Source organism: Alligator mississippiensis, chromosome 2, assembly GCF_030867095.1.
Source record: "Alligator mississippiensis isolate rAllMis1 chromosome 2, rAllMis1, whole genome shotgun sequence".
Classification (NCBI taxonomy): Eukaryota; Metazoa; Chordata; order Crocodylia; family Alligatoridae; genus Alligator; species Alligator mississippiensis.
This window is the reverse complement of record NC_081825.1, coordinates 160832551-160846763: the sequence shown is the minus strand read 5'-3', so window position 1 is coordinate 160846763 and position 14213 is coordinate 160832551. Positions and strand designations below refer to the sequence as shown.

At 45.1% G+C, this 14213-nt stretch overlaps 1 protein-coding gene across 1 annotated transcript; it reads left to right on the top strand.

The window, feature by feature from the left end:
- Positions 1 to 13941, top strand: LOC102566719 (alcohol dehydrogenase 1). The gene is made up of 9 exons (XM_006264494.4): positions 1 to 108; positions 2885 to 2986; positions 3841 to 3982; positions 9398 to 9485; positions 9590 to 9809; positions 9960 to 10220; positions 11180 to 11315; positions 12344 to 12482; positions 13080 to 13941. Exons 1-9 carry the CDS (start codon positions 91 to 93, stop codon positions 13102 to 13104), a joined length of 1131 nt encoding a protein of 376 aa, XP_006264556.1. The 5' UTR covers positions 1 to 90; the 3' UTR covers positions 13105 to 13941.
- The last annotated feature ends 272 nt before the right edge of the window (positions 13942 to 14213 follow it).

Genomic DNA, 14213 nt, shown 5'->3' with positions numbered 1-14213 from the left:
GGTTTTGCTCTAGCGGAAGGTCTGTAGCAAGAGAAGGTGGCTCCGAGTCCGCTTGCGATAATCAGGGCCGTGTTTGCATTCCCTGGGAGTATGGACACATCTGGAAAAGTAAGGCTCACTCCTTGCATTTCAGGCAGTCACTTGTGCAGGACGTGAGCGTGCAAGCTCGTCTGCGGAGGGGCCCTCGAGATAGCCAAGGCTGAAGTTGGCTGCTTATTGGTTCCTGCTTTCTTTTTCAAAACTAATCTGGGGGGCTGTCAGTTGGCAGCCTGGCACATGAAAACTGAGCTTGGGCTCAGGCAGCGCCCTACTTATGCTTTTTCAGAAGTGCCCCCCGGCCGTGGAGATGTGCGGTTTGTGGGCACCCTAGAAGGATTTTGCCCCATAATCCCAGCCTAATCTGTGTGCTTGATACATGATACTGTTTTATATTGTTATTAGTAACTGTGTGTGTTTTATGAGATTCTAACTCTGTAACATGTCTAATTCATTACTAACAACCTTTGGTTGTATAAAGATCAAATTTGAAAAAGGAAACGGGAATAAGGAACCAACTCCAGGCTCATTTGGAAAGCGGGGGTGCAGGAGTCCTTGCACTTCTGGCCCCAGGGCAGCTCTTTTGTTTTCTCAGCTTGTTCAAAGATTTCCTATCTGGGCAGGCTTCTTATGGTTTTTCCTCAAATGAAATCCCTTGGGTCACAAAAGAAATGCAAATAGGCAGCTCCAGTAAATGCTTGTTTAACTGCTAGCCTCCTCTTCTTCAGACTGCAAGGAACAGCTGGGTGAAGGCAAGATACCTTAAAGTCCTTTTGTATGGAGAGCGTTTCCGAGGTGCTCAAACTCTCCGAAGGTTTGATTATAAACATTTTAGAGGTTTGGGGAGGGCTGGAATGATGTTGTAGTCATGACGTTCCAGGAAACGTATGAGAGGCAACGATCTTTCAAGGAGTGATATCATTTATTGGACCGGCCGCAAGAGCAGGGAAAAATTTTTAAGATTTAAGATTTTTAAGATTTAAGATTTTAGTCAGTCCATCAAGCACAATGTTCTCTGGACTAAAATCCCTCCCAACTATTCAGTTGGTTCAATAAAAGATATCATGCCCCCCCATCCCAATATCTTTGCCACAGGCTGTGACCAGAAACACCCACCAGTGGGCTATGGCTCAGAGGCATACATGTCAGTGGGCAGACAGGGGAGTAAGGTAAAACAGAAAAGTAACCTAGATTTTTTTTCTTTAGGGAAATGAACCGAAACAAGAAACAGAGTCAGTCAGCCTTGCCTGGCTGCACTTGCACATTAACTGACTTCTAGCCCCACCATTTAGAAATCCTTCTGTTATAACTTCCTGGAAACCATTTTATAAATTTTTTTTTCAGCATTGGCGATCTCTGACCCTCGCATTATAATCCTCCCTGTTCTCCAAAAGCTCCTTTGAGGAGAAGCAGTGTTTTGCTCCAGCATCCCACACATTCCCCTGCTCCTGAAGGTTAACATTTGGCCATCTCTGCTGCTACGCAGAGAGTATATTCACTGCATTGTTAATAAAATAGTATCTGCAGTTTTTGTTTTTTGAGCCTCGCTTCAGGTCAGTGATAGAAATCTTATTGCAGAGACACGGTCTGAGAGAGAGCAGTGTACTGTTGTAGCATGCTCCCCCTTCTGTGCGGAGGTGGCTGGTTGTCTGCGGAAATGTCAGGAGCTTGTTTTCACTCTGTACAAAGCAGTAAGAGCTTAGAATTGATGCAGGATGTATATTTGACCCTTTATCATTCACACATAACAATATAACTATGTGCCCCGGGTAGTGTAAACACATGACTTCTTCGATCAAGGTAACTGTTCTGTGTACTAACCACGCTATCTCCATTACAGCACTGCAGTTCAGAGCAGTGGTTCAAAGAAAAGATGGAAAATGCCATCTCTTAATTTTCACTTGGTTATTGACTACAGAAAAGTACAGTAGAGCTGTTGCAGAGAACTCGAAGCCCACAATAGAGCAGAATGTTTTTCACCCTGTGGATTCTTATTGGAAATCTTTGGGTTTGTCTTGTGAATTATATTTGTACACCTAACAGTGCTAACGTTGTGTGGCCTTGAAAGGATCTTCAAGTCATCCCGAGATGCCACAACACCCTGGTTGAGAATCACCGCCCTAGAGCTAGAGGAGAAAGTCTTCCCTATTTGGCACATGAAGGGCACAGAGGCACAGGCAGACAAGGTGGCTTGCTCAAGGCTGTGCAGGGAACTTTTGTTGGCTCTCTCTTTTGGGTGCTTTCAACCCAGTAATCTAACCTCATATTTATTAAGTCCAGTGCCTTAACCAGAAGACCATCCTGGCCCATGCTCCACCCTTCAGCTCCAGTTAGAAATAAGCCAAACTTTCACCCTTGGAGGTTTCTCATGGGAGAGGAAATTGTAATCACTGCATCTCCTTAGATCCTCATCCTAAAGGAAGTTGAGAGCTAAGGTAGCTCTAAATTCTAAATCACCATTATGATCTTGGTCTGCCCTGGACCAAATTACACAGACTTTGGGGCCTGTCTAAACCATGGCAGCCTCCTTTGGTGCCCTTTGCATGGCAGTGCAGCAGTTCTGCCTTCCACCTACCCTACCACCTCTCACTACAGCATGGCTTTAGAAGAGGCCTTCATAAGGCAGCCTTGTGGCTGACTTAATGGTACCTGTTCTAGAAGAATACTCTTCCCATCATTTGTGGGACTTTCAAGCCCAATTTCTACCACTCTGGCTCTTTTCACCAATGTCAAGGGATAAAGGTGAAGATGAAGATTTTCCCTCTATTTACTAGAGACTGGTAAAAATGGAAATTGAATATTAAAGGCAAAAATTCCTGTACAACTCTAACTGAAACTTTTTTCACAGGTTATAAAATGCAGGGCAGCTGTTGCCTGGGAAGTGGGCAAACCCCTCTCAATTGAGGAGGTAGAGGTCGCCCCACCAAGGGCTCATGAAGTTCGTGTTAAGGTAAGACTCTCTTCCCTGAAAGGTCCCCTATGGCTCTCTGCACTATTCTTTATTCTACCTGACTTGAGAGGCAGAATGCAGGGTGGAACCTTAGAGACTAAATAGTTCATGGATACATGAGCTTTCAAAGCAACAACCTACTTTGTCTGATGCTAAGATTGATTTGAAAGCAACTTTGCCATTAGATTATGGAATTATGTTACCTAGCAATGAACTGTATAGCTTTTTTTTTCTTTTTTGATTCCTGGTAGTTGTTAGTGGCATTACTTTATGTATTCACCCTTGGGATGCTTGATTCCTGGAACACTAAAAACTGGAGGTATCCTAAAAGTGAGCTTGTGGTCCTCTTAAACTCTGAATATAAGGCGAATTAAATTGATGGAAGCTATTACATATGGGCAGATAGAGACAGGTCTTGGTCCATGGACTAGAGGTAGAACTAGAAATTTTGGTGCTGTGGGTGGGAGAGGAGGGGAGATGGGAGCAGGAGAGAGGGGATGCCAGGCACTGGAGTGCTGGGAGGGGTGCCAGATGCTTATCTCTCACACAGTGGCTGCTGCTGCCACACCACTCCCCAAACAGGCTGGTGCAGCGTGCTGCGAGCAGCAGCAGCCATGGCACTGTGGGCTACCTGGAGCTGTCATTCTGTCATCCCCCTCATATCAGTGCTGAGAGCTGGTGTCACCCTCACACACTGCTAATTATACTATTGCCACAGACCAATTTTTAAACTGGATAACAAAACTGAGACCTAGAATCAAATAGCAAAACAAAAAACTACTCTGATGAGCACGGATAAATGGAAGCCTGTGTACATACCCCAGGGCTGATCTCTTCTTTCTGTTTCCATACAGATAGTGGCTACAGGAATCTGCGGGACAGACAATCATGTTCTGAAAGGTTCTTTTCCCAACATAGATTACCCAGTTATTCCTGGCCATGAAGGAGCTGGGATTGTGGAGAGCATTGGAGAAGGAGTGACTTGTGTGAAACCAGGTATGGAGAAACAGGATTCACCATTCATAATGGTTTAGTGGTTTAGGGTCCCAGAATGTTCAGTCTGTCATGGGCATCATAGATTTAGTATTTGATTGTTCACCGCTGAAGTCTATGAGAGCTGTGGCAGGCCATTGCTGTGTGGCCTATATATAGTTGTAAAATAACCTAGGGCATTTATACACGTACCTTTGTCTGCTCCAATGCAGAAATCCAGTGTATTAAAGCAGACTCAATTAATTGAGTCTGGGGAGCATGCGAGCTGACACGCCCAACGCTGCGTTGCATTCATTTGTATAAATGGCACAATGCATGTCAGTGCACAGAAGAGGGCAGTGGTGCGCTTTTGAATTTCATAGATTTCATAGATTTCCAGCCCCCTGCCCAAGGGGCAGGAAGTCAGCTAGGGTCAAAGGATCCCAGCAAGATAAGTGTCCAAATGTTTCTTAAAAGTGTCCAGAGCAGGTGCTGCACCACCTCTGGGGGAAGTCTATTCCAGGTCTTCGGGGCTCAGGCAGTAAAGAAGTTTTTCCTTATGTCTAGCCTAAAACGGTTTTGCAGGAGTTTGTGACCATTGGACCTTGTCATCCCTGGTGAACAGGCACTCCCCCAGATCCTGATGCACACCCCCATAGGTACCTGTAGGCAGCCACCAAGTCACCCTTTGAGCCTGTGCTTCTCCAGGCTGAAGAGTCCCATAGCTCACAGCCTCTCTTCATAAGTCCTGTTCTCTTGACCTCTGGTCATGTGTATGGCTCTCCTCTGGACTCCTTCAAGCTTCTCCACATCCCTTCTGACTTGTGGAGCCAGGAATTGGATGCAGTACTCCAGCTGCGGCCTCACCAAATCTGAGTAGAGTGGGAGGATGACATCCTGGGTCTTGCTTAGATGCATCAGTTGAGTTTTGTTTGCTTTGCCAGCTGTGGTATTGCATTGGTGGCTCATGTTCATCTTGTGGTCAGTCATGACCCCCAAGTCTCTTTTGGTCTGGTGCTAGTGAGTGTAGAATTGCTGAGCCTATAAGTGTGATGCAGGGGTTTTTTCACCCCAGTGTGTAACACCTTGCATTTCTCCGTATTGAATGCCATCAGGTTTTCATCCACTCACCTTGCAATCCTATCGAGGTCGGTCTGGATCACCAGTCTATCCTCAAGTGTGGACACTCTTCCCCAAATTTGGTGTCATCAGCTAACCTAGCCAGTCCACTGCTGACACCAGTGTCCAGATCGTTTATGAAGACATTAAATGGTACAGGTCCAAGAACGGAGCCTTGGGGGATATCACTAGTCACCATGTGCCATGTTGATTCAGTTCTGTCAACTACCAGTCTCTGGGTCCAGCCTCGGAGCCAGTTCCCCAGTCATCGGACTGTGGAGTAGTCAAGGCTGCAGTTGGCCAATTTTTCCATGAGGACATCATGGGACACCAGGTCATAGCCTTTTTTAAAGTCCAAATATATGACATCAACCTCTTCCCTTTTGTCCAGGTGATATATCACCTGGTCATAGAAGGAAATGAGATTGGTCAGACAAGACCTACCCACAGCAAACCTGTGCTGGCTATCCCTCTGAATGTTGCTTTCTGTTAGCCTGTCAAGGATGGTTTTTTTGATAATGTTTTCCAAGATCTTCCCAGGGATTGAGGTCAAACTGGTTGGCCTGTAGTTTCCCAGATCTTCTTTCTTCCCTTTCTTGAATATAGGCACCATGTTGGCCCTCTTGCAATCTTCAGGTACTTCACCTGAGTGCCACGAATTGTTGAATATCCTTGCCAGTGGCCACGCTATGATGTCTGCCAGTTCCTTTGGTACTCTTGGGTGCAATCTATGTGGACCAGCTGATTTGTGGAGGTCCAGCCTCTCAAGATGCTCCCTTACAAGATCCATGCCAATGGTGGGCATATATTCATCCTTACCCTGGTCACCCTGCATCATGTTAGGCAGAGTAGTCTCTTTGCATTTACAATGCAAAGTAATCATTAAGCAGGCTGGTTTTCTCCTGGGTGTCAGTGGTCAGCTGCCCCAACTGGTTTAGCAGGGGTCCAATGTTGCCCTTGTTTTTCTTTCAATTCCCCACACTTCTGAAGAAGGACTTTTTATTGTCAGCCAGATGGAGTTCAGGTGCAGCCTTGGCTTTCCTAGTTCGCTTCCTGCAAGTGTGGACCAATGCTGAATACTCCTCCTTAGTGGTGTTTCCTATCTTCCTTCCTTTATAAGCCTCTCGTTTTACACACAGGAGGTCCATGAGTACCCTGTTGAGCCAAGGGGGTTGTTACCAGCTTTCCTATGGGTTGGGATGGACTCCCCTTGTGCTTCTAAGGTCACTTTCTTAAGGCACAACCACTCATCATGAACTTCCCTCCCTGTGAAGTCATGGCCTCTCAGGGCCTCAAGAGCAAGCCTCCTGAGCTTATGAAAGTCAGTTTTCCTAAAGTCAGGGACTACTGCATTGCTGGCTGACTTGCCAGCTTTGCGATGGATAGTGAAAGTGATCAGCTCGTGGTTACTGTCTGTCACCCAGCTTCCCTTCGATTCTTAGGTCGCTGATTAGTTCATCCCCTTTGGCCAGTACCAAGTCCAGCAGTGCCTTATCTCTTGTCAGCCCATAAAATTCTTGAGTCAGGTAGAGCTCATCCACACATGTAAGGAAGCTCTGTGACCACTCGGATTTGGCCGAGTGCTCTTCCCATGTGATGTCTAGGTAGTTGAAGTCTCCCATGACAACCACGCACCGAGAGCGTGCAGCCTCAGCCAGCTCCCTGGCGAATTCTTCGTCAAGCTCTTGATCCTGATTTGGAGGTCTGTAGTAGACTCCTATCATTGTATCCCCTTCACCACATTCCCCTCATATTCTAACCCAAAAGATCGCCAGTCGTCCTCCTTGGGTGCCAATCTCAGCTTGTAAGGATGTGTAGCTCTCCTTCACATAGAGAGCTACACCACCGCCCCTTTTTTCAGCATGATCTGTCCTGTACACAGTATAGCCAAACTCCTAGCATTAGTGTACAGGCAAGTAAGTATGCCATTGGAGGCTGTCGGCCTCCTTTTACTCATGGAGAAGCTCTGTTCCTGGGCTGGGGTAGGAGTGAGTTCCCTTGAGCATCTTAACCTGCTATATTGCGGTTGGTGCTTGGTGAGCTTGCTCTGGTGGTTGTCCGCCCATCCCCCTGCGAGATTAGTTTAAAGCCCGGTTAAGCAGGTCTGTCATTCTGGCTGAGAAGAGCTTCTTCCCCAGTGGAGTGAAGTGGAGGCTGTCCCTTCCCAACAGACCGCTGCCTCTCTCTCTGAAGTGCGGACTGTGATCATAGAAGCCAAAGCCTTCACAATGGCACCAGCACGGCAGTCTTCTGTTCACTGCCTCAATTCGTCTCTCCCTCCTCAGTCTGTGACCCGTAACAGGAAAGATCAAGGAATAAAACACCTGTGCCCCCAACCACCTTCAATGTGTTTTAGTTCAAAAGTGTGCCACCATCATTTTCTCAGCGCTAACGTGCATTTCATCATTTTTACAAATGCATGCGGTGCAGCACAAGCTGCAAGCTGCAAGGTGGATGTCGTATACTTAGACTTCAGGAAGGCCTTCGATATGGTATCCCACCCCATACTGGTGAACAAGTTAAGAGGCTGTGACTTGGATGACTGCACAGTCCGGTGGGTGGCAAATTGGCTGGAGGGTCGCACCCAGAGAATCGTGGTAGATGGGTCAGTTTCGACCTGGAAGGGTTTGGGCAGTGGGGTCCCACAGGGCTTGGTCCTTGGACCGATACTCTTTAATGTCTTCATCAGTGACTTGGACAAGGGAGTGAAATGTACTCTGTCCAAGTTTGCAGATGACACAAAGCTATGGGGAGAAGTGGACACGCCGGAGGGCAGGGAACAGCTGCAAGCAGATCTGGACAGGTTGGACAAGTGGGCAGAAAACAACAGAATGCAGTTCAACAAGGAGAAATGCAAAGTGCTGCACCTAGGGAGGAAGAATGTCCAGCACACCTACAGCCTAGGAAATGACCTGCTGGGTGGCACGGAAGTGGAAAGGGATCTTGGAGTCCTAGCGGACTCCAAGATGAACATGAGTCGGCAGTGTGACGAAGCCATCAAAAAAGCCAATGGCACTTTATCGTGCATCAGCAGATGCATGACGAATAGGTCCAAGGAGGTGATACTTCCCCTCTATAGGGCGCTGGTCAGACCGCAGTTGGAGTACTGCGTGCAATTCTGGGCGCCACACTTCAAGAAGGATGCGGATAACCTGGAGAGGGTTCAGAGAAGGGCCACTCGTATGGTTAAGGGCCTACAGACCAAGCCCTATGAGGAGAGACTAGAGAAACTGGACCTTTTCAGCCTCCACAAGAGAAGGTTGAGAGGCGACCTTGTGGCTGCCTATAAGTTCATCACGGGGTCACAGAAGGGAATTGCTGAGTATTTATTCACCAAGGCGCTCCCGGGGGTTACAAGAAACAATGGCCACAAGCTAGCAGAGAGCAGATTTAGATTGGACATTAGGAAGAACTTCTTCACAGTTCGAGTGGCCAAGGTCTGGAATGGGCTCCCAAGGGAGGTGGTGCTCTCCCCTACCCTGGGGGTCTTCAAGAGGAGGTTAGATGAGTATCTAGCTGGGGTCATCTAGACCCAGCACTCTTTCCTGCTTATGCAGGGGGTCGGACTCGATGATCTATTGAGGTCCCTTCCAACCCTAACATCTATGAATCTATGAATAAGCATGCGTACAAATGCCCCTAGAGACCAATTTAAATTATTAGCAGTATGTCTGCATACAGTGAGGAGAAAGAGAGAAACTATCTCATTACTTAAGGGTTTTTTAGGGAGACAGCATGCCTTTTCATGTTCTCTAGCTAGACTTCTCACATATATTACTCAAGATGGTTGCTTTTACCATGCCTCACTAATTTGATCAAAATATTCTTTGAGCAGAGGGGACCACTGACTTTCTTTAATATGTATTAGCTATTATTAGCAAAATGTGTTTCTTTTCCAAAAACGGGGAATCTAAGAATACCTGCAGGGTGCTAACATTTGGGGTTTGAGATGCAAAATCACCCTTTTCTTTAACTTAAAAAATGTGATTTCTTTTTCAGTTAAATTTTGGAACTGTATCAACAATTAACTTTTTAAAAACAAGTTTACTATGCAGAATGTTTTATAAAATAGCTACAGTTCATACTTGAAAATAAGACTGTTTTTAGAACTTAGTCACTATATAATGTCTTGTATAAGTTAGAATATAATTGCTAAGCATCATTTTTAATACTGTAAATCTCCAGCTGAGTAGATGGCTCTGCATGTGGTGCTGGTATTGGAAAACCCAACCGAGGTGCTGTAGTCGACAGCAGATACGTAGTGTAGAGTTGTTGAGTGAGATTTGACCCAAGATGGATGTTAGTTTGCTATTTTATTAGGAGATAAGGTCATTCCTCTTTGCCTGCCTCAATGTGGGGAATGCAGCTCCTGTCTGAATCCAGATGCCAACTGTTGCTTGAAAACACAGTAAGTTTGTTTTAATTTATCTATTACCTGAATCTCTCAGTCAGCAATGATGACTGTATCAGACATGGCTTATTTTACTAACAAGTATGGATGTATCTCTACAGTCTTTGTGAACCACAGAACCTGATGCCTGACAAGACTAGCAGGTTCACCTGCAAAGGGAAACAGATTCACCATTTCCTGTGGATCAGCACCTTTTCAGAGTACACAGTTATGCCCGATTCCACAATTGCAAGAATTGATGCAGCTGCTCCTTTGGATAAAGTCTGTCTGTTTGCCTGTGGATTTTCCACAGGTTATGGGGCTGCCATCAATACTGCTAAGGTGTGTGCATTTGTGTTGCAAGGACAAAAGGCACAAATATTTCCTTAGGACATTAACAAATTGTGTGGAGCTCAAACCTTTTCCTCCATTTCACAGAGTTATATTTTATAATTGGATTCTAACAAAGTCCTGTTATCTGTGTTTATGCAGGTTAAACCTGGTTCTACCTGTGCCATCTTTGGTTTGGGAGGAGTTGGGCTCTCTGTTGTCATTGGCTGTAAAACAGCCGGAGCTTCCCGAATCATTGGGATTGACATCAACAAGGATAAATTTACCAAGGCGAAAGAGGTGGGAGCAACCGAATGCATCAACCCACGGGATTTCAGGCAACCCATTCAGGAGGTGCTGACTGAGATGACTGGTGGTGGTGTGGACTATTCCTTTGAAGTTGTTGGGGATGTAAATACTATGGTACGTAAATTGTTAGTACACATTCCCTCTGCTCATCAGTAGCCTGATATTAATTTAAACCTTAATGTAGTGTTCTGTCTGGTGGCTGGACTTGCTATGCATGTATTCTACAAAATATTAGGGGCATGTCCAGACCAGTGCGGTCATGCAGTATGTGGCACTGCAAACACGTTTGCAGCACCATGTACTGCACAATCCAGAGTTCTCTGCACTGCAAGAACATGCTGCCTGAGCATGCACTGCTCCGTTTTTTTTCTCATGGTTTTTTCTGAGCCCTGAATATCCACACGCCACCCCCCACTCATTGTCCGGCTGCTCACCACCCCCTGACCTCCCACTTGTCATCCAGCTGTGCCGTATTCCATCATTATGGAATGGAAAAGGCAATGGGTCAAAAAAACTGTGGAAAAAACCCCAAGCAACGCATGCTCGAGCCACATGCACTGCTAAAAAGTGGAGCTAGGCTGCTTGGACCCCCACTACAGCTGCCAGCCAGGCTCTGCCTGGCAGAATCACTATGGCTGCAGCTCCGGGAGGCCCCCAGGACCCCAGGTAAGGCTGCTGGGGCTAGTACAGTGCTGGCCTCAGCCTCCCCTATGCCACCCAGCACCCAGGGCAACTGGCCATGCACCAAAGTGCATCCCTGGTATCTCTGGGGAACCAAACATCCACGCGCCTCTGGACGCACCCAAGGAATCCATTTGTTTTTAGAGCAACAGACATGCTAGTTTCCAACAACAGCTCTCAAAACAAAGACTAAATCTTCCACGGCTTATTCAAAGAAGCCTGTTTTCTTGTTGTATAAATAATAAGGAATGCATAACTGGATTGAATGTATTTTTAAAACGGATATATAAAATCTTGGATTTCACCCATACCAAATAGTATAGAGAGGAGGTTTTATTTCCTACACTTTTCTTCTCCTCTTTGTGATTTTTCTTATGTGCTTTTTTGATCAGACGGCTGCATTGGCATCTTGCCACATGGGTTCTGGTACCTGTGTGGTGATTGGGGTACCTGCTTTAGGATCTCACATACCGTTTGATCCTATGTTGCTGTTAACTGGACGTACCTGGAAGGGGAGCATTCTTGGAGGTATAGAAATAATGAAAAGTGAATGACGCTTACACCTTTCACAAGTAACAATCCCCATTAACCAAAACCTGGCATTTTCAATCTTGCTATCTCATTGCTGTATTCCAGGGGTTGTCAACTGGGGGTACGCATACCCCCAGGGGTACTTTGAAAGGTCCCAGTGGGTATGCAGGGTCAGGCAGGGACAGAGCACCACCACCCTGCGCCGCTGCCTCACAGGAGCAAGGCCAGGGTGGGGCAAGAGCAACAGCGCCCTTCTGCGGGTTACATAGGCACCGCGCTGCCACACTCCTGCCACTCACCACCCTCCCCCATTCCTTCTCCAGCCACTCGCCACCCCCTGCTCATTGTCCGGCTGCTTACCACCCCCCTACCCACCACTAGTCATCTGGCCATGCACTACCTCCCCGCCCTCTTGTCATCCGGCCGTACCGTATTCCATCACTATGGAATGGAAAAGGCAATGATCCTTGTATCACTGCCAAAGTAGAGTGTAAAAATCAAATAGTTGTAAATATATTTTATGTTTGAACTTGGATTTGTACATACATTTGAAAAGCTAGTATTATGTTTTTTCAGGGTAAACACCTGAAAAATAAAAGGACCCTTAGTTTTTTTCACGTTAGATTTTCATGATGGACTCTAAATCACTGTTCACCTTTGAAGACTTGGCCTGTACTTACTGGTCTGATAGTGTATGATTTATACTATGAAACTTTGTGAAGGAACAGATTTCATTGTGCTACTATATAACAAAGAAGTCATGGTGCCAGACGGTATATGACAGGTACCCCAAACAGGCATGGTGACAAGCATACAAGTTATGTAGCTCTAGTGACTGGACCTATGCATGCAGATAACTCCTCAGTGCATGTCCAAGTCCTAATGGAAGTATTAAATGCCTTTGTACAGCTAGCCTGCCCAATGAGCTATACCAGGCTCAATGCGTTGAATCTTCACTGTACTTAAGCATTACTTATTCAGAGTGATTTATTTGATTAATTGTGTGTGGCTTTTATTTTATCTAGGCTGGAAGACAAAGGATTCTATCCCTAAACTGGTTTCTGGTTACATGGAGAAGAAATTTAATCCAGATGTATTAATAACCCACACATTGCCTTTTGAAAAAATCAATGAAGGTTTTGAATTGTTATGTGCAGGAAAGAGGTGAGATTTGGAATTACTAATATTTCATATAACAAACACAACTTCCATGTAAAACTTAGTGCTGTTCAACATGCTGCTAAATGTTTTTAAAAGACCAAGGCAACAGTAAAGCGGCATTATCGGATTTCGTCTTATATCAAGGCGCAAAAGCATATTGGCAGTAGTGTACTGTAATTTGAATTTGTAATCAGAAAGTGAAATCCTCCAATCTAGAGGTTTAGATTAAGTAGCATTTCTGTTGCATGTGGTATTTCATTAATACTAACAAAGATTCATGAAATCAGAACATCTCATTTCAGTAATGGGAAAATATAGGTAAAGGAGACTGCATAAAGAGGATATAAAAAGAGTCAGTGACAAGAACACAAGAGAGAAGAAAAAATATAAAAACTGGTGCAAGAGATGAGGGAGGAGGTTATGGTGGGATATGCTTCTGAACAATTTTCATCAGCAGCATTTGTGTTCGTGGCTGACCAGAGCTGGTTTAGGAATATGATTTACAACAAGGAAGATGGGGTCAAAAACAAATCAAGTATGTATCAGCACATTGAAATGTATAATTTTGTTGCTTGTAACTACTTTCATTTCACATTTCAGTATTCGCAGCATCCTGTACTTTTAAGATTGAAAACAGTGGTGTGCCTGCGTGTCAGTATCTCAGCACTTCTTGTCCAGAATCTTTTCTTCAGTGACTTCTTTTTATGCGATTGCTTCCTAAAGAAAGCTGTGAGAGTCCTTGGATAATTCTTACATTTGCAACTGCAAAGCATGACCTGGAAAAAAAATGAAAAGATTTTGTTTAATAAGGAAGCAGCTCTATTCACAAAGAATGCTTTGAAAGGAAGCTTAAAGGCAGATGAGAGAGCTATATGGGAGATAAGTAGATCTACATCTTGAAAAGATGTAGATTAGGTTGGTCACCTCACTGGTAAACAGGCTTCCTTCACCCCACTCCATTGCTACATCTCCTTACTTGCAGCTTTCTCTTGCTTATACATATGACAGTTAAGATAATCTCAGTTAATCTCAAATATTTTGGAAAGTAGCCTGCATCCAGCCTTTCACACGATAGCCCTGCCAGCACAACACTCCACTCTGCTCCTGCAGCCCTCCCTGCTCCCATTCCCATCTCACCACAGTTTGCAAAAAACATCTCAGCCCTGATCCTGCAAGCTTTTAAGGTAGCACAGAAGTGGGGGGATCTGGTAAATTCAGAGGTGGCTTTCTCTGTAAACAGTGGGTTGGTGTGAAGGGGGTGGGGGCGTGTGGTTCCAAAACAGAAAAGATTGCATTATTCATTTAGAGAAGTGATTTTTGACAGTGTCAAATGGGGGTGACTGAGGGAGACAGAAGAAGCTCCCAAAAATAAGTTTGATTTATTGTATTCTTTCTTGTAGGGGATTTAGGAGGTATGAAGGGTGGCAGGGTAAATAATAATAAACAACCTCAATGGAAAGCATTTCTGCCTCAGACTGCCTCTTTGGAACATTAGAAAATTCCCACAAGAACTGGACTGGGCTGTTTTTCATGGCAAAATTGGAATTTTTTTTCCAGGAATCTGTCAAACCAGTGTTTTTGCCTTATATGAGTTGAAGGGAATCTTACTGAAAGACACGGATGCCATAAATCGTGATACAAAACATTTGACCTAAAAGTCAAACCAACCTGAGCATTGCATAGAAAAAAAAAAACCTATTCCTCAAATAATTCTCCTTTAGAGAAATTTTGTAT

Coding starts and splice junctions, on each gene's coding strand:
- LOC102566719 (XM_006264494.4), top strand. Junction 3,983..9,397: donor AGTGACTTGTGTGAAACCAG/GTATGGAGAAAC, acceptor CTATTTTATTAG/GAGATAAGGTCATTCCTCTT. Junction 11,316..12,343: donor GAAGGGGAGCATTCTTGGAG/GTATAGAAATAA, acceptor TATTTTATCTAG/GCTGGAAGACAAAGGATTCT.